Consider the following 19618-nt stretch of genomic DNA (forward strand, 5'->3'; position numbering starts at 1 on the left):
TTGCCACATTTATCCAAATCCATCAGATTTTGAGAAGATCACTTGTCCAAAACACTCCATGCATGACTGAACTGATTTGATTTCAGATTTACTTCATAAAGTATATTTCTGTTCATAAAGTCATTCTTTTGTTAATTTTGCTTGTACTTGGTGATCCTGGCGATTAAACTCCATCTTCATCTGGAGCTTTCTAAAAGGACACCTGAATGTTTTGGCTCTGATTTGATTATTAGAACTGTTCGTGCTTATCTCCAGAGCATGATGCTGCCACTGCCATGCTTCACTGCAGGTAAGGCGTCATTTTTGGTGATGTGTAGTGTTTTCTCTGTGCTGGACGTTTCTTTAGGAAAACTGAATTATTATCGTCAATCCATGCTTGACGGTCTGATACGAAAAGCTTTTGGTGGCTCTTCAGACGTTCTGCTGCAATGAAATGAAAAGAGACGTTTCAGCGCAACTTTTATGATTCAACTGTTTACCTCGTTTTCCTTTTACTACTTCTCCTTCCTCTTATCTCCGTTTCTGTTGCTGTCCTTCCCTCTTTCTCCTCATAAAACCTGTCATCTGTCTGACAAAGCGAACCGTGAGCAAGAGTAATTGTGTGTTTGATTTGTTGTCTTTTCCCAGCGCAGCGGGGTGTAGACGAGGCAGACTGCGAGTCGCTGTTCACTGACTCGGATCTCGGCAGCGTGTGAATTCCTCTGGGCTTCGCTCCTTGTAAAGTCTTTCAAGGCTCTGATTACGGCTCCGGCATCTGCCTTTGTGCTGCTTGATGAGGAGGCTGTCTCATGCGGCCTTCGTCGTCTCAGTTCTTTTCAGATGACAACAATTGGACCAAAAGTTTCAATTTGTCTGCTGAAGAACTTTGTACATTATTTGTTGCTTAGGAAAAGTTTTCAGTTAATGTTTCCCACGGAGGCGATATTTAGGTGCAACAGCGCCGTCAGATATGTAGGTTCACGCAAAGTTGAGTGTTGTTAAGTATATAAAAAATACGATTAATAATAGTAATAACATATTGTACATGATTATAGCATAAAGATAGAACTATCATATATTTTATCAAATGGTCATAATAGTATGTGTAGTAAATGTTTATTTTTTAAAACATAATTTACAGTACTATAAATACAGTACATTTTCTGCTCTGTCTCATTAGAGCAGAAATGTTATATATGAACTAAATATCACTGAACATGTCGGTCTGCTCTCTCAACGACAGGAGACAAGCAGAGCTCAAGTAGACTGTATGCGCTCTCGAAGCGCGCAGGTATCAATTCTCGCGAGGCCAGTGGTTTAATTGGAGAGGCACAGAAATTATTTAAAATTATTATCTCATGATACGGGAACTTTACTTATACTTTACTAATACGGAAGCGCGGCGGGAAAAAATGCGTTAATTTCCCGGCCAAAACGGGAGACTTGACAAGGTATGTACCCTATGACGTCATTGACAGGACGTAAATGAATGATGATGTATCAACGGCTTTGATACCTTTTGAGTAACTTTCTCCTTCCCTGACTCTTCACAAGCAAAGATTCTAAGAATTCTCACACTCAAAAGCGTAGAATTGTGTCGTGCAGACTTTTAAAGAAAAAATGAAGATAAAAAGGATATTTTTTAATTATCCAGATGTTCCTGACCCTTTGGAGGAGGAACTTGAAAGAAATAAGCTGCAGCTGTTTGCGGCTAACTTAACGCTTGGGCTGCTGGTCGACTGTGGGGCTTTAAAAGTTCTAGATGAGCTAGGCGAAGAGGAAATCGCTCTGATCAACAAAATAAAAGACAGGATGACAGAAGGTATCAAAATCCCAAAGAAATTTGGTACAACATCGAAAAAGCGGAAATGCATGTGCAAAAAAGTGCTTGTTGAGCTGAAAAATACACACAGTAGCTCAGAAATAGAAAATCTGTTGAAAACAAAGGATGAACATCTCATTGCCAAGATGACTGAGCTGTTGCAAGAACAAATGAAAAAGGTCTTTAAAGATTTTGAGAACAGGCTTCTCAAAAAGGTGTGTACTGGAGAAGTTGCAGGATTTGTCATTTCATGTCTTGCCATAGTTGTTACAGGCTTGTTAATAATGCTGTAACAGTTTAGTTTAAGAACTAAACTGAACTGTTACAGCGTTAGTTCAACTAACTGATAACTTAGTTGAACTCAAACAATTTGAGAAACTGATTTATTTCTCTCTATGGGGGGTCACACTCTTAAGCCTCCCTGGCAAGGTCTATTCAGGGGTCCTGGAGAGAAGGTATCACAATCTCAATTGAACCTCAATCTCAATCGATAGTCGAACCTTGAATCCAAGGTTCGACTATCCGACAGAAGGTATCACAATACCTTCTGTCGGATAGTCCCTTCAGCGTGTCCTGGGAAAGACCCAGGACACGCTGGAGGGACTATGGGGCAGAGGGAAGTCTGAGCCTCCCTTCTGAAGCTGCTACCTCCGCGGCCCGACCCCGGATAAAGCGAAAGAAAATGGATGGATGGATTTATTTAAACAAAAGTTAACTGGACTGCATAGTGGTGCAGTTGGTAACACTGTTGCTTTGCAGAGAGAAGATCCTGGTTTCGATTCCCGGCCCAGGATCTTTTCGCATGGAGTTTGCATGTTCTCCCTGTGCATGTGTGGGTTCTCTCTAAATTCTCCCTAGGTGTGAGTGTGTGTGCATGGTTGTGTATCCTGTATGTCTCTGTGTTGCCCTGCGACAGACTAGCGACCTGTCCAGGGTGAACCCCGCCTCTCGCCCGGAACGCAGATTGACACCAGCAACCCTCCCGACCCCATTAGGGACAAGGGTGATCAGAAAATAGATGGATGGAATTTATATTTATCTTCTATATTCAATTTGACACAGAAGCCACAGCATCTTCACCAGATCAGTGGCAGTTGTATTCTGTTTTTTATTATTATTACTATTATTATTATTATTATTATTATTATTATTATTATTATTATTATTATTATTATTATTATTATTATTATTATTATTATTATTATTATTATTATTATTATTATTATTACACCCTGGTCCTTAGTGGAGTCGGGTAATGGTGGTGTTTATCTCCAGCTAACGTTTTGGGCTAGAGCCGGGGTTCACCCTGGACAGGTCGCCAGTCTGTCGCAGGGCAACACAGAGACATACAGGACAAACAACCATTCACACACACACTCACACCTAGGGAGAATTTAGAGAGCCCAATTAACCTGACAGTCATGTTTTTGGACTGTGGGAGGAAGCCGGAGAACCCGGAGAGAACCCACCATGCACAGGGAGAACATGCAAACTCCATGCAGAAAGATCCCCGGGCCAGGAATCGAACCCAGGAGCAAGAAGGTCCTGGTACTGTTTATACTGTTTATAGTATTTATGTTTATAAATACTATAAACAGTATTTATAAACATAAATTATTTTATTAATAACAAGTAAGTAAGAAAAAATAAAATCAGAATTTGTGTATATACATATACACACAGACATCCACCACGGATTTGGTGACAGATACCACAGCATGTACAATGAGTATAGAATATGAATATGAATCATTTTATTACGAATGAATGAAAATCACCCCCCTTCCCAAGAATATACAGACACACCTTCAAATTGAATCCAATTCAGGTGTGTCCAAACGTTTGGTCTCTTCTGTATAAACATATTCAAAATGACACATGTCACAAAAACCATAGTGTGTCACAAAAGATGTACCATAAGTCACAAATGCAGTGGCATAAGTCACCAAAGATGTGGCATGCAGCATGGTATATGTCACAAAAGCCATGTCGTGCATCAAAAAAGATGTAGCACATGTCATAAAAGATGTGACATGTGTCATCAATGCCTTGGCATATATGTCACAAAAGACTTGGTAACTGACACTGAATCAGTGTGTACATAATATAATTGTACGTATATAATATGCACATAAATAAGAAAAAACAACAAAAAACAGAATGCATCTATCTACACAAATACAGCAGCCACCGATTTGGCAACAAATGCCATGGCTTGTCTTTATGTATCACAGTATCCATACAGATATATAGCTGCCACTGATTTGGTAAGACAAGGCAAGGCAACTGAATTTATATAGCACCTTTCAGTCAGACAATTCAAAGTGCTTCTACAAAGAAGTTAAAAACAATATTCACATCAAACAGATTAAAATTAGACAGACTAAATTTGAACAGGTTTAAAAATAATAATAAGTTGGGGCGTGCTCCGGTGGTGTAGAGGGTAGTGCGCCCCACGCCTGGAAGCCCCCAGCCCTCGACGCGGCCGACGCGGGCTCGATTCCCGGACCCGACGACACCTGCCGCATGTCCTCCCCCCTTCCTGTCAGCCCACTGTGGCATAAGGGACACCAGAGCCCACAAAAAGGACCCCCTGGTGGGGAACAAAAAAAATATATAATAAGTAAATAAATAAATAAAAACTAGGCAACAGCAAATAAAAAAGTTTAGAATCTTGTTTTAAATAAAGCGAGAGTGTGAGCAGTCTTACAGAAAGCAAGAAGCTTATTCCAGATTGGTGGTGCAACAAAAACATGCTGAAACAGCTTAGCTTCCAACATGTTTAGTTCTCACTCTTGGAATGAAGGGTGGGTTTGATTCACAAATAATCCAGTCAGGCTGAATTAATCAGGCTGACTGAATTATTTCTGCTTTTAGCTCATTGCTGAAAACCAGCACATCCTTCCAGCATGATGCTGCCACCACCATGTTTTACAAATCAGATGGTTTGTTCCGTTAGAGAGTTGTGGTTTTAGTCTATCCAGGCACCTTGAGCAAACAATTCTGTAAGGAAAAAAAGAAAAAGGAATAGATATTTTGGCCAAAAAAAACAACAACAAAAAAAACCATTTGCATTTCTTGGATTTTTTTGTGTGTGCATTTGTTTTTCTACTAACATGACAAGAACAGATCCAGATTTATTGAAAATGTATATTTCCCCAAAGATTTCTCACATCCAGAGCTGACTTCTGGGCTCTGGAAGCCCCACCCTGCCATTACCTCCTAACCTACCTGTGTACTCTCATTGGAGGAGGAGCGCCGCCACGTGCTCACACCTCTGACTGGTACACCTTTCAAAGCCTCACAGAGAACTACTTCAAAATAACACTTCTGGCTGTGTTTTAGGAGTGTTTTCATTCGCTCGCAGCTTTGAGGATGGATCTGTCGGAGGTGCTTTGCTCTGGGTGACGGGGTCTTCAGGTAACTAAAGGAAACCTAAGGTAAGAGTCACTGTGTGTGTGTGCGTGTGTGGGTGTGTGTGCACCAGGTTTTTATATCCTTATGGGAACCTATTTCTGTCTACAATGTGGGGTTATGGGGACTATTGCACCTTGTGGGGACATTTTCTTGGTCCCCATGAGGGGAATTGTTTTTGGGTTAGTGGTTTAATTCTGTGATGGTTATGTTTAGGGTACAGGTTAAGGTAAGGGTTACGTATGTGATGGATAGGGTTAGGATTAGGATTATGGTAAGGGTTAGGCTGTAGAAATTAATGGAAGTCAATGTGAAGTCCCCACAAGTGATGAAAACATGGCTGTGTGTGTGTGTGTGTAACTGCTTTGCAGTGTATGAAGATGGTGAAGTTCTACAGAACAGGAATAAAAGAAGTCTCAAAATGTCTAAATTAATCCGAATTTATCTCCAGCTTCACAAAAAGGAGATATTCGAGCCATTTCAAGAAGTTTCTATTCACGAGCAACAATTAGTTCTTTTAAAGGCTGAGTTTGGTTGAGTGATAACTTCTGGTGGTTCGACCCGGCTGCCCCTGTGATGTAATGATACAAATGAGCCACCGTTTGCGCGCGCACTCAGCATGCTGGTTTCCTGAGTGATGAAGGTCCGGAGGGAGAGCTGCTGATAGGCTCGCTCAGCTGGAGAGGTTCAGTCTGACCGAAGCCGTGTTTTCGTTAATGATCTACCAATTAGCCACACAGTGGTAACAGTTGTCTAAACAGCTCCTCGTCTGTCTGTCTGTGCCGCAGGGTGGAAATGCGTTACGGGCCACACATGTAACTGGTAGGGGGAATAAAGGGCTTCCACAGGGGCTGGTGGAGAGGCTTGGAAAATTTCACCTAAACTCCCAAAAAGGTTCGGTTCACGACTTTAATTCTTAGATATTTTTCTCATAGATGAAACTGTCAGTTCATTGAAACCAGCAAATGGATTACTGGTACAATATGTTTGTTTTATGAGACAAATGTTGTTAGCAACAAGTTGCGCAGTAAAAATGCCCAAGTCAAAACAAAAATCTGCTTTAAGTAAAATTAAAATAGGATTCATGAAATAAATATCAGAAGTCCACGAGATATATTCTATTAAAAGTTGTTTGAAATTGAATGAATTATAATAGTATAATTCATTTAAATACAAAATAAACAAAAAATTGTATGAATTTATAGAATAGATCATTAAAATTTACATCTTCAGTGAAAATATGAAATAGTTAAATATATGGTTAAAATTTATTTTATTAATATAAAGTAAAAGAGGTAATAAATACTTATGTAAATATTAGTACTATCTGTATCTATCTATTAAAATATAATACAATTAAGGTCTTCTGCTTTTTTCATGCAGTTCTACAGAGGGTAATAAAATGCTCTACAGAAAAAAAACAGAAAGTTCTTCTGTTCTGATTAAAGGAGCTAATGGTTTTTCCACAAGTCTTTTTTCCAGGAAGCGTAAAATAAGAAAAGAATGCAAAGCAACAATAAAAAAAAAATTCTTAGGCAGCACATTTTTCCCATCAGACCAACATAGAGTCGAGTTGTAAATTGCTCAGTTCCTGTTTTGCATATGCTTCCCTCACCACGGCAACTGAGTCATCACCTGATGGATGCTGGTTGGGGATTGCAGACGGTCTCAGTTGGCCAACATCCCCTGACTATAAACTGACATTATGCACCATAAACACTTTCCTCTGCTGCAACAGCTCTGCAGAGAAACAGGGAGCACTCCTAATGACAGCATGGGATGAATGGCAACAAGTGAGACTTCAACACTGGTGTTTGTCCTCCATGACAGAACCTGAAGATGACAGGCCAGGTGGCAGAGAGAGACCGGTCGCCCCACAGCCTGTCAGTGAAGACAACCTTGGAGGAAGAGATCGAGAGGGCTGAAAGTAAACTTAGCAGGTAAGAAAAAGTCAGTTTTATAAAAGCAGTGCATGAAACGAATAATAACAAGAGTTTTTCTTTTCCGTTTTGTTGTTTTTGTCCCAGGGTGCCATCGGTCTGCGATGACACGTCATCAGAGCTACAACGAGTCGCCGCTCTTGACCCTGACGGACGCAGTTCGGTGAATTCTTTTCAGAGGAATGGGGCCGTTTCAAGGTGAAACTGGAGCGTCGCAGCAATTACATTTTAGCATTTTTACCAGAGTTTCTGAATTGTTAGATATGAACATCAGCAGCATCGTTTGGCACTTACATCGACATGCCTGACAAATGAGTCAAATTGTTATAATACGGCCACAATTTAGCAAACATTTCTCTATCAGAGATTATTTGTTGCTTCACTCTGCAAATCCATTTAATTTCGAGTGTAATCTAGGGGGCTTCTCTGGGATAAGGTTTCACGTGAATGGCAATTTCTGTGTTATTTTTATGATTTCCATTTGATATAAGCAAATGTGAAGCTTCACTGGGAATTTATGCTTTGCACATGTCTTAGACTGGTGAAACTGGTGGTGAGGCTGAGGGAATGGGCACACAGGAGCCTGGTGGAGGAGGAGGAGCGGCCAGACTCCTTCCTGGAACGCTTTCGCGGCCCTGAGCTGAGAATAGCCCCCAGTCGCAACAGCATCACCCAACCAGATGCCAATGGCAACAATGCCAAAGGGATCTTAAGGTATTCCTGACTGGGTTAGGGTTGAAATGTCTAATTAGGTCAGAAGATGCCCTGTTCTATCTATTGTGTTGTTTTTAGTTTTTAACTCAATTTTACTGCTTTGTAAAATGGTGTTCTGTTAGTCAATGCTACATTATAAAACAAAATAACTTTTCTGAGAGGAATTTCCATGCGGATTTAACTAATGTATCATTTGTCTGCTCCTCATACTTCCAGGAAGAGGTGGGAATTGTTTGTTGTCTCACCATCTGATGACGCCTACTACCGTTGGCTGTTTGTCATTGCTATTGCTGTCCTCTACAATTGGTTCCTTGTGATTGCAAGGTATTATAATTCCCACAGTCGGTCACCTCCAGCTCTGCAGATGGATAATAAATGCAGTGATCTGTACAATCCACCCCTTTGATTAGAGAACTAAATCATTTGAACCTTTTTTATGTTCCCAGGGCATGCTTTGACAAATTGCAGGTGAGCATTTACATCTGCTGGCTGGTGCTGGATTACATCTCTGATACTGTGTACATACTGGACAGTTTTGTGCGACTACGGACAGGTAATCCATTAAAAAACACACCTTCTTACAGCCTAAAGCTTTGGTAGGTAAGTTTTTTTTTTCACATATTTGTTGAAGCTGTCTAACTAAATTTTCTCTCTGTCTATATTGTTTAAGGTTTTCTGGAACAAGGCCTCCTGGTGAAGGACCACGCCAAGCTAAGAGACAGCTACATCCGAACGTTACAGTTCAAGCTGGACGTGGTGTCCATCCTGCCCACTGATCTAGTGTACATTTACACTGGCATCCACACTCCTCAGCTCCGATTCAATCGCCTGCTGCGCTTCCCTCGCATGTTTGAATTCTTTGACCGGACAGAAACACGCACCAACTACCCCAACATCTTCCGGATCTGCAACTTGGTGCTCTACATCCTGGTCATTATTCACTGGAATGGCTGCATCTACTACGCTATATCCAAGTCTTTGGGGTTTGGTTCAGACACGTGGGTCTTTCCAAACATCTCCCTACCGGAGTACTCGTCCTTATCAAGAAGCTATGTCTACTGTTTGTACTGGTCGACCCTCACTCTTACCACCATTGGAGAAATGCCTGCACCTGTGCAAGATGAGGAGTACTTGTTTGTGGTCTTCGACTTTCTTGTTGGAGTGCTGATCTTTGCAACAATTGTGGGAAATGTAGGCTCCATGATAGCCAACATGAACGCCACCCGGGCCGAGTTTCAGGCTCGAATCGACGCTATCAAGCACTACATGCACTTCCGCAAGGTCAGCAGAGAACTGGAGACGCGCGTCATCAAGTGGTTCGACTACCTGTGGACCAATCAAAAAACCGTAGACGAGCAGGAGGTGCTGAAGAACCTACCCAACAAACTGCGCGCTGAGATTGCCATCAACGTACACCTTGAGACGCTAAAGAAAGTACGCATTTTTCAAGACTGTGAGGCCGGACTGCTCGTGGAGCTTGTTCTCAAACTACGTCCGCAGGTTTTTAGTCCAGGAGACTACATCTGCAGGAAAGGAGACATTGGTAAGGAGATGTATATCATTAAAGAGGGGAAGCTGGCAGTAGTAGCTGACGATGGGGTCACGCAGTACGCTCTCCTCACTGCTGGAAGCTGCTTTGGGGAGATCAGCATTTTGAACATAAAGGGTAGTAAAATGGGGAATCGCCGCACAGCCAACATCCGAAGCTTGGGATACTCTGACCTCTTCTGCCTCTCCAAGGACGACCTAATGGAGGCAGTGACCGAGTATCCAGACGCTAAAAAAGTTCTAGAGGACAGGGGTAGGGAGATTCTTAGGAAGGAAGGGCTTCTTGACGAGAACGCGGAGAAGGGCGGGCTACAGAAGGAGGACACAGAGGAGAAGGTGGAGAGACTGGAGTCCTCTCTGGACACCCTACAGACTCGTTTTGCCCGTCTGCTGACTGAGTACACAGACACTCAGCAGCGGCTAAAGCAGCGAATCACTCTGCTGGAGCGGCACCTGAACCAAACTGACTGCGGCGCAGAGGCAAACAATGACATGCATGCCAGCACACAAATGGCAAGTTGAAGTGACCCCGGTGGTTTTGGCAGTACAAATGGGTCACCACATAAAAACGACGTTCAGACTCAGGACAGAAACAGCCAAACATTACAACACTGACACTTTCAACATCAGACTTCAGCCATTCATTCATCCACTCACTGGATGAATCATGGAGGATGGGGCCTGTCTCCAGGCGTCAATGGCTTGAAGGCGAGGTACAACCTGGACAGGTCACCAGTCCATCACGGGGCAGCATAGAGACACATCGGGTAAATAGCCATGCATGTACACACAGCAGGGTAATTTAAAGTGGGCAATTAAGCTAAAATGCATGTTTCTGCTCTGCTGGAGGCAGCTGGAACATCTTCACACACCATTGCCCTTTTACTGTTTTCTTGCAGTTTATAAGTTAAAGAAATATCTGCATTTCAATCAACATGAAAACAAAATGCACAACACCAGAAACCAGCTAACTTTTAGTTATTGTATAAATGAACGGCCAAGAGCTGAAAGTATGTGCAAAGGTTGACTTCACGTTTCTAACCTGTTCAAGCTAAATAAATGTTTCAGAGTATATAAACGACAAGTACAAGATACTCTGGGATTTCTTTATATCTTCCTTTGGATCACCTGTGAGTATCATGTTTGTTTGCATCAACAGAGACATTCAGTTCCCTCTACATGTCATCTATTATGCTTTGGTACTCTTCAAATGAGCTCCTGCTGCTTCTCCAGGGAACCAAAGGTCTAAGGAGATAGTGCATGGTGATTAGTTGTCACACACAAGCAATTAGTTTCCAGAGCCCCCCTTTCTAAGGTGCTACATAGCATTCAGCTTTTTCACATTTACAATTAAAATCACAAAATGCCCTTTTAAAGGAAATTTACGCCACAGACCAACACAAAGGGAGGGTTGATTGTGGAGCAGAAGGAAATTCTTTACAATGAAGAGCTGAAAAGTGTACTTTTATTCACCCCCCTTTACCCTGATGCCCCAAAATAAGTACTAGTGACTTTAGGAGTTACCCAAATAGTAAATAAAATCCACGTGTGTAAACTTACCCTTTCAACTGTGAAACAGGGTGGGGGAAGGGTCATGCTGTGGGGATACTAATCTTTAACAGAGATTAGGAGATCGCTCAGAGTTGGGGCACTGGATTTAAATATTTGTAATAAAGAATTGTAATTACTTGCAAATTTACAAAGTTATTCTATCGCATAAAACCCCAATAAAATACATTGACGTTTGGGACTGTAACATATAAAAAAGGTTTATTAATACTGTAATAAACCTGTAACTGTAAATCTGTAACAGTGTTTTTGACTGTTTCCTAAATGTTACATTTACAAGGTTTGTGCCATAAAAACCTTTTGCTAAAAAAAAAAAAAAAAAGGAGAGAGAGAGAGAGATTAATCTTTAGACACTCAATATTGATTATTTGCAAAAGCTTTGTGTTCTACCTTCTAACCCAACAAAAATGAGCAAGGTCCCGTACTGACGTCCACCCATTTATTTGAGGAAAGTTACACTTTGAAGTAAAAGGCCGGGGATTTTCCAGTATTTCAGCCTTTGCATTCCTGGACACACATGAGCAGTGTTGATAAGAGGAGCTGGAACAATGCCTCACAGCAGCAGAGCTGAAGAGAGCCGGTAACAATAAAGAGGCAGGAGCTGTTGAATTCATATCCTGCCAGAAAGGCACTGATGATATCAAGCATCTTGAATCAATCTTCACTCAGCTACAAAATGGTAAAAAAAAAAAAAAAGAAGAAAAAAAAAAAGGGTTTCTAAATTCTTAAATATTTGCATCATGGGCAACCAATCAATAGACATTTAAGATGAAGAACTATGATGATAATAATGTAGACAAACGTGCAAAGGATTTTTTGTTCATTGTTTGCTTTCCTTGGGTGTATCTCCACCACTGTTCTACATTTGTTGTTTTTATGAATAAACTTCAAAAGGTTTTTTTTTTTTGCATTAAGGTTGTGAAGATGCTGCACTACTTTGAAGGGTTCAACATGACGTTTCAGAGGAAAGTAAATAATGTTTTTACTCAGCTCCAGAGCAACCTAGGAGGGGTCAGGATGAAATAAAAATAAACAATCCGTTCTTTCTGTTTAGTAAAGCTGTTAACGTCATTCCTACAGCCTGTAGCCTGCATGTTTTTGTGAATTACAAGATTTGTTCTGGATTTTTCCGGCTTGGAGTATGACTTGTTTTAATTACATTTATTTCGTTAAAATAAATGTAATGTAATAAATGCTTTTGGTTTTATAGCGTAGACTGCCTTTCGCACATATCTTAATAAACAATTTGTCCCAATTTACTACCATTTCATATCAGCTATTCCTACATTAAAATACTAAAATTTCTCTTTAATTGAGGTGGTTTACCCAGGGCGTCAAACAGGCTAGGACCGTATCTGGTGAGGAGAACTGCAAGTGTCCTTTCATCATTCTGTGTTAAAGTTGCGGCAGCAATTCTAAATTACACAATTTAATCTTTAAACAGTTTCTTTCTAAAAAAAAAAGAAAAGAAAAAAAAAGTCACATTTAATACCGTTAGGAACAAACTCCAGCAGATAAAATGTTAAAATTGTTTTTGACTCAACCAAGAGGTGTTTAAGTGCAAAACTTTAATATTACTTTCAATCAGAAGAAAAATTCTAGAGAAAAAAATGTTACTTTACATTTTCATCTGGCAGGAGAATGAATGATTTCAAACTGTAAAACTATGAAAGTGCAAAATAGCAAACCTGAGTCAAACTTACCAGTCGTACTGAACCAAGAATAATAATTAAAAACTGAATATGTTTGGGAAGGTTTTGCTTTTTTTGCTTTATAAGATAAAGAGAAAATGTTTTACTGAACCAGCCTAGCATGACAGGTTTAAAGATGGGATTTGATATATATATATATATATATATATATATGTATGTCCCCAAGAAGTCAGTCTGGTGCCTTTGCAACAGTAGAGAAAAAAAGGGAAAGTTTGTACTTCTAATGCTTTGTAGCTAATCAAACCATCTGACATTTTGTGAATGTGTTCCTGGTGTGAAATTCGCTTATAATGCTACTGAAAAGTACCATTAAGGAATTTTATACCGCTGGTTTTATTACCATTCAAGATCTAAATCCTGTTTTCTGGTTCACTGCCACCCCTGTGTTTTCCTCACTCCATACGTAGTTTCTGAATTAAAGATGAATGTGGCCGAACGACCCAACGTTTTGGCTGAGATGAATCATTTCATATTCATCTTTAAAACGGGACGCTTCGAAGCGTTTGGTGTGAATGCTACAATACTCCCAGAAACCACTAGGTGGCGATTGAGTTTAAAATGCGTTGACACTTCGGGGAAATCCACAGAAAAAAAAAGCTATTAAAGTCTTGTAAAGCTTCATCTGCACACCATTGTGTTACACCAACATTTCTTGAGTTTCATTAAAAGGAGGTAAAGTACCAGCAGCGGTACCAGTACCAGTTGTGTGTTCAGTATATCCATGCACACAGACAGACCAAACCCATGTACCATAAGTAAAAGGGAGGAAGCAAAGAAGCATATTCCTTTCAGTCACGTAAGCCTCCTGAAGATCTTTTTTAATAAACATAGATCTTCTAATTAGATTGCAGAAACTCTTACTAAGTTTATTATGAAAGCCTCATTGATTATCCAGACTGTTTTAGTTAACTGTGATTTCTTCATTATTTAATGCACACACACACACACAAAACTGCGTCATGAAAACACTTAGCTATCCCCTTACAATCCTCTCTATCATGGGTATCAGTTTCCTTTTGAGAGAGCAGAACAGCTGCTCAGCTAAACCTGTATCATCAAGCAATGTCTAACCACAGGCTAATTAAGACATGCATATAAGGCTAAGGCAGTGTGGGTAGCTGTTTGGCCAAATTTTACTTTTATATATATATTTTTTTTACGCAACCAAGAAGTATTTTCAAAACAAAGAAACAGCTTATCTAGCATTTTCCAGAAAATCCACAGCAAAACTTTTGAGTAAATGTACGTTCTTAGCATTCTGTGCCTTTAAATGGCTGCTCCGTCTGCCCCAACACTTCTGTCGACCCATTTGACAGGTGCAGCGTATCACACGTACCAGACAACTGGTCCAGGGTGCTTAGTGGACTCTGAATGGATACTATACTAAACACACATATTGCAGTTTCAAAAAAAATTTTAAAATATGAATAAAAACAAAAAACACACACACAAAATTAGGTTTCTAAATATAACTATATTTTTGTGACCATTTAAAAATCGTAGTTGAAAAATCAAACAGTGTCACTGGGATACACTGCACTGACTATATAAATCCAATGGATACAACAAAGTGAGAAAAGAAAGGCCTTCATGGTAAACACACGTTTTTAACTGCTTCATGTGTCAACTAAGCATAAATATTTCATCAGAGCGTATCACTGTTCAAGATACTTCTGATCCCTGTAGAAATTAAACAACAACAAAAAAAAAAGATTCTCCCAGAATGACTGCTGATTGAATGTAAAGACAGAGCAGAAATGATGTCGGGCTGTTTATATCTGCAAGAGCTTTCGAGGCTGCAACATGCTATCTGCGCTCTGTGTACTGATTGGTTGAGAGTATCCGCTGGGATTTAAGTCTGGGCTAACGCATCCGCATGTGCAGGCTGTGCTTGGGTCCGTCCACACGCTCCAACTTCTCAAAGTGTTTCCTGGCGTTTCGGATGTTGATGAGCGTCGCTGCAGACGCTGAAAAACAAACGAAGGGAAAAAAAAAAAAAAAAAAAGATAGTGAATACAATATTTTAAAGAGATTTTAAGCGGTATGAATATTGCAAAATTCATGACCACAAACATTGATGTACTTACGAATAGAGGGGTCTGACATGATCACCATGACGTAAGTGTTGGAGGTGAAGACGTCGATAAAGGCCGCAAAGTTGGAGTTTCTAACTTCCATGCTCTGGAAAGAAGCTGCGAGTTTACTGAAATGACAAAGGTAGACAAAACAATTAAATACGAGGGGAAAAAAAATAAAAAAATAAAAAATCGACAGAAAACATTACAGCACGCGCGACGTGAACTTACCTACAGCTGAGCTTGAACTGTTTGATGATGTTACTGATCTTCTCAAACCTGTGAGCGTCACGCTGCTCTTTGCACTGATAGTGGGAGATTACCTACACGGGCAAACCCAACGCGTACATCGACATGCTTTAAATTCCCTGATCCAAATCTAGGCTACTGAAAAAACACACAATCTTACCAAGGATTTTTAGTCTCGTTTCCAGTACAAATAACTCAGGGAACTAATTTAAAAGTAACTTGTCGGCAAGATCCAGGAGCTTGTTTTAAGTTAATAGGCAGTCCATAGGCAGATTATTTCACTTATAATATGGGAAAATTGTCTTGTTATAAATTTATCTGCCAATGGAGCAGCTGCTTTTTAACCAATATTAAGTAATTCTTTACTTAAAACAAGCTCCTGTATCTTGGTGAAAAGATACTTGTGAGTCAGTCTTCACTTATTTCAAGTGTAATAAGACATTTGCACTACAAACAAGACTAAAAATGCTTGGTAAGATCTTGTGTTTTTGCAGTGAGACAGAAGTGAAAGGTCGCTCTCACCAGGAAGGTGGCTCTCTCAAACAGAAGAACTTCATCTGCTTCTATGATCTGTGCAAAATTTCTCAGGTTCGTCTCTAGCTGCTGGACGTTTGGGATGAGTTGATAAACTATGCTGGACCAGGCCTGCAGAGACATTTTAACGAGCTTCTTACAAAGGCGACTTTATCAGTTAATATAATGGGAAAAAAAAAAGAAGAAAAGCATTCAATCAAGTTAACTCACCTTGTACAATGTTTCATCCCAGATTGATGTCCTGAAGCACGTGCAAGCCAAAGGTCTCGACAGCCGCTTCAGGTCTTCTTCACGCTCCTTAAAGATCTGTAAAAGCAAAAAAAGGAAGTTACATCACAAAACCCAAGGAGCAGAGCAGGAACATTAAAGACTGCAAATGGCAACACACCGTCCCTGTGGTGACATATGGGGGTGGTGGCATCATGCTGTGGGAATACTTCTCTTTAACACTTCAAAAACATCAATGTCGCATTCGATTCAATCTTAAGTTTCACAAACCACATTAATAATTGCAATAATAATAATTTTGCCATTGCCAGAGTGCTGCTCATCTCTTTCGTTTTTGTGTGTCTGCTCTGTTTTCTCAAACCGTCAGACGGCTGCTTGTACCGAGAACGGTTCTAGAGGTTGCTTCCTGGTATTGGGGAGTTTGTATCTTTACTTAGACAGGAACTTTTAACTATTCAGAATAATTAACTGGGCTTAATGCACTGTTTGATAACGAGGCTCGATGGGAACATGTTACTGAGTTGAAGTTATTTTTTGAAACATGCCCCGAGAAGACATTTATTGTGAATTGACGCTCTACAAATAAACTGAACTGGTTCCAAGGTTCTCTTAATATACATAATATTTATCAGTTTTCATGAAGGCTGAGAAATAAAACGTAAAATATTGTCACATCTATTCAGCCTGGTTTGGAGTGGCAGCTTACAGTTATTGTCGCTTATAGATTATGATATTTCAATTGTAGCACCTTGAGTTTAATATTCATGGAAAGTACTGATATGTTTTAAGATTCTTTTTTTCTTTATTATTATTCCAGATTTTATCATCATTTATGTTCAATATGTACAGTCTTAAATGTGGGTTTGTTTGTTTTTATTACAAATGATATTTGGCCATTTCACCTCGCTAATTTGATCCACACAATTTATTTCCCAGAGTTTCTGATTCTCTAGATTTGATCGATTTCTTTCACTTTTAATTTGTCATTCTTTATTACCACTAACCACCTGTTTTATTAGTCTGTTTAGGTCACTTCAATGTTTCTGCTCTTCCAAGTAAATGGTTGTTTCTAACCTGGTTACACTTGCCTGACAGAAAGTACCGTTGACGCAGCAAAGGCTTGTAAGGCAGTGGTTCATGCTCACCAAATCTCTCTGGTCTTCCTGGACCAGGTCCATTTTGTGCACCAGACAGAACACTTTGGCATCAGGCGAGTTCTGCAGGATGGCCTCCAGACACGACTGGTAGTAGTGCATGTCTTTCTCCAGCTCACGGCTCTCAACGTCAAACACATAAATAAGGACCTCGACATTTCTGAAAATGTTGTCCCTCTGACTCGTGAAATAGTTCTCCATAAATGTGTCTTGTCTAGTGGATAAAAAGATTTAAAAAAACAAAAAAATCATTGTTGAAATCATAGCAGAGGAAAAGTAACATCTAATGTTGCAGAGAATAATGACGCAGGGTTTACCCTCCACAGTCCCACAAGTTTAGAACCAGATTCCCCAGAAACCGAACATGGGAGTGCTCAACATCAACTAGAGTTAACAAAAAAAAAAATGCAGGTTGTTTTTAATTAAAAACAATCAAAACACTAATCAGGCATGATTTATCTTTAAATAAGTTCAGTTTAGTACTTGTAGCTCCGAGGCGACGTGTGTCCCGAGCTATGTAGTTGGCAAAGATGATTGACCTCATGCTGGTCTTTCCAGACCCACTCTTCCCCATCAGTAACACCTAACAACAAAAGGTAGACCACAACATTTCAATAAACGAAGTCTAAAACTACGTAGAAGTCCTGAAACTACACGGCCAGCTTCACCTTTTTCTTCATCGCTGACATCCCCCTGAGGAGATACGGTCGTGAAGATTTTCCTGAGCTGGAGGTCAGATGACTTCGGTCTGCTTCTGCAGCACTTCTCCTGCGGAGCAGTTTCACCCAGCTGTTACTACAGCCCCCATCCAAAGTTACATCGTTAAACCCGCTAATTATCATAAACATGTGTGTACATATACAGTTCAAATCCTATCCGACACAGAAATTAGTACAATTCGCCTAGTACGTTAATTTAACCGATTTGTCCTGCTACGAAGAATCACTTTAGCTAATGCTAACTACGCTAACAATGTTAGCCTACCAAACTGAGCAGCGAAGCTGTCCTAGTTAAAGTTTTGTGTCATATTTTATACTTACTCCTAAATGACTTAGCAGCTACTAGTGTCCAGGTAAACTCAGAGAACGGTTTGTATTTGTTTTAGAGGACACAGCTCTACTCATTACTAAGTGAGAGCAGGGTGAAGTAAAAAAATCAGCTGCTTCCTGTTTACGCAAAAGTCACATGATGATCGATTTGCTAAATGCCCCGAGTTTTGTCTTCCAGGCAGTTTTTAATTCTTTTACCAAGTGATAGGATTGATTTTATCGATACGTTCAGGTAAATAATGCTCACACAGAATGTCAGAGCTGTTAAAGATAAATATCACTGAAATGCTGGAGAATTAATTTTGATTAACAGTTAACGCCTAACAAGACAAAGGCAAAGGGAAATATGCAAACGATGCTGGTTTCTACAAATGTTACAAATTTGAAACGAAGGATGTTAAAATTGTCTAAATTGAAGTAAAAAAGAAAAAAAAGTTCCGAGCAGGTGCCACTAGAGGGAAGTGAACAAATTAAATAGTCAAACATTTGGGCACTGCTGGGGTCTTCAATTTGCCAACGAGGAGTCACGTTTGGCTCTTGATAAGTTGCTAAATAATAAACTGATAAAGGCTTTTAAACATACATCTAACTGAAATTTCTTGTTTTGTCAGTTTTTCTGTGTTTTATGAAATTATTGCATAGTATTTCCACTACGAAACTAAAAATGTGGTGCAATTAACTGAAATCTCTAATCACAAAATGTGCTTTTTTTAATGTCAAGAAAATTTATTTATTGCCCTTTGTTAAGGTTCGAATTTAACCCTTTACTCTAATGTCTACTGTCATTATTATTATTATTATTATTATTATTATTATTATTATTATTATTATTATTATTATTATTATTATTATTATTATTATTATTATTATTATTTAAGAACAATCTTAGAACAAATTGATATATTGTGCTTTTTTAAATGGTGGTTTGTAGCTGCGGATAAGATTGATTTTGCAGCACACAATGGATTTTAGAGATAGACCTTTGGGGATGAATCTCTATAATAATATGGTTTTTTGAGCGGGATTCTTCAATGGCTTCAGCATCCACATTTCTTTTTTTTTTTACACTGAATTTGATAAGTTACTAAATGTCTGGCACAATGTGTGAATAAAACATCAGTAAAACACACAGAGACAAGCAGAATTCAGATAAATAAAGTAGCAAAGCTCAAGCCTTTGGACTTTACACTGAGTGTAAAAACTCTCTGGATGATAACGAGAAATGGGACATGGCCTCATCTACATACCAGTACATCGTTTGACCATTCAGGAGAAAAAGACTACAGCAATGACTATCCCATAAACTAAATTAGTATAACATAATCTTTAAAGTTTGTTTGTCTTGTGATAAAACTGAGTTTAGTTGAGTTGGATTATACTAAAGAAGTGGTTTATAACTGGCAATAACAGTGGGTGTGTTGGATCTTAAAAAATAATATCCAGAGCTGTTTTTTTTTGTTTCATAAACAAACATAGACTATAAAAACACAGCTGGATAATGTAGTATGGGTTTCAAAAGCAGGATTTTTCCAGACACAAGGTTTGTAAATTGAAAAAATACCTTATTGATCCCAAAGGGAAATTAAATATTGTTGTAACTCATATTAAATCAAATTCTTCTCTTTATTGTA

The 19618-nt window shown here is 39.4% G+C and overlaps 2 protein-coding genes across 3 annotated transcripts; one reads left to right on the top strand and one right to left on the bottom strand.

The window, feature by feature from the left end:
• The first annotated feature begins 4982 nt into the window (after positions 1 to 4982).
• Positions 4983 to 12382, top strand: cnga2b (cyclic nucleotide gated channel subunit alpha 2b). 2 transcript variants are annotated; one of them, XM_044141295.1, is made up of 10 exons: positions 4983 to 5085; positions 5169 to 5241; positions 5587 to 5900; positions 6004 to 6109; positions 7046 to 7155; positions 7243 to 7353; positions 7693 to 7869; positions 8086 to 8193; positions 8316 to 8422; positions 8540 to 12382. In XM_044141295.1, exons 5-10 carry the CDS (start codon positions 7055 to 7057, stop codon positions 9937 to 9939), a joined length of 2004 nt encoding a protein of 667 aa, XP_043997230.1. In that variant the 5' UTR covers positions 4983 to 5085; positions 5169 to 5241; positions 5587 to 5900; positions 6004 to 6109; positions 7046 to 7054; the 3' UTR covers positions 9940 to 12382. The 2 variants fall into 2 exon arrangements, with proteins under 2 accessions (XP_043997230.1, XP_043997231.1); XM_044141296.1 differs by lacking the exons at positions 5587 to 5900; positions 6004 to 6109 and having other exon boundaries at positions 5011 to 5241.
• Positions 12383 to 14152: 1770 nt separating this feature from the next.
• On the bottom strand, positions 14153 to 18144 carry rraga (Ras-related GTP binding A). The gene is made up of 10 exons (XM_044141300.1): positions 17979 to 18144; positions 17607 to 17706; positions 17422 to 17521; positions 17256 to 17322; positions 16930 to 17152; positions 15767 to 15862; positions 15545 to 15667; positions 15005 to 15096; positions 14786 to 14901; positions 14153 to 14665 (listed from the first exon to the last, which is right to left on the bottom strand). The coding sequence occupies exons 2-10, from the start codon at positions 17625 to 17627 to the stop codon at positions 14562 to 14564; spliced, it is 942 nt and encodes a 313-aa protein (XP_043997235.1). The 5' UTR covers positions 17628 to 17706; positions 17979 to 18144; the 3' UTR covers positions 14153 to 14561.
• Between the last annotated feature and the right edge of the window lie 1474 nt (positions 18145 to 19618).

The sequence above is a fragment of the Gambusia affinis genome, linkage group LG15, assembly GCF_019740435.1.
Source record: "Gambusia affinis linkage group LG15, SWU_Gaff_1.0, whole genome shotgun sequence".
Lineage (NCBI taxonomy): Eukaryota > Metazoa > Chordata > Actinopteri > Cyprinodontiformes > Poeciliidae > Gambusia > Gambusia affinis.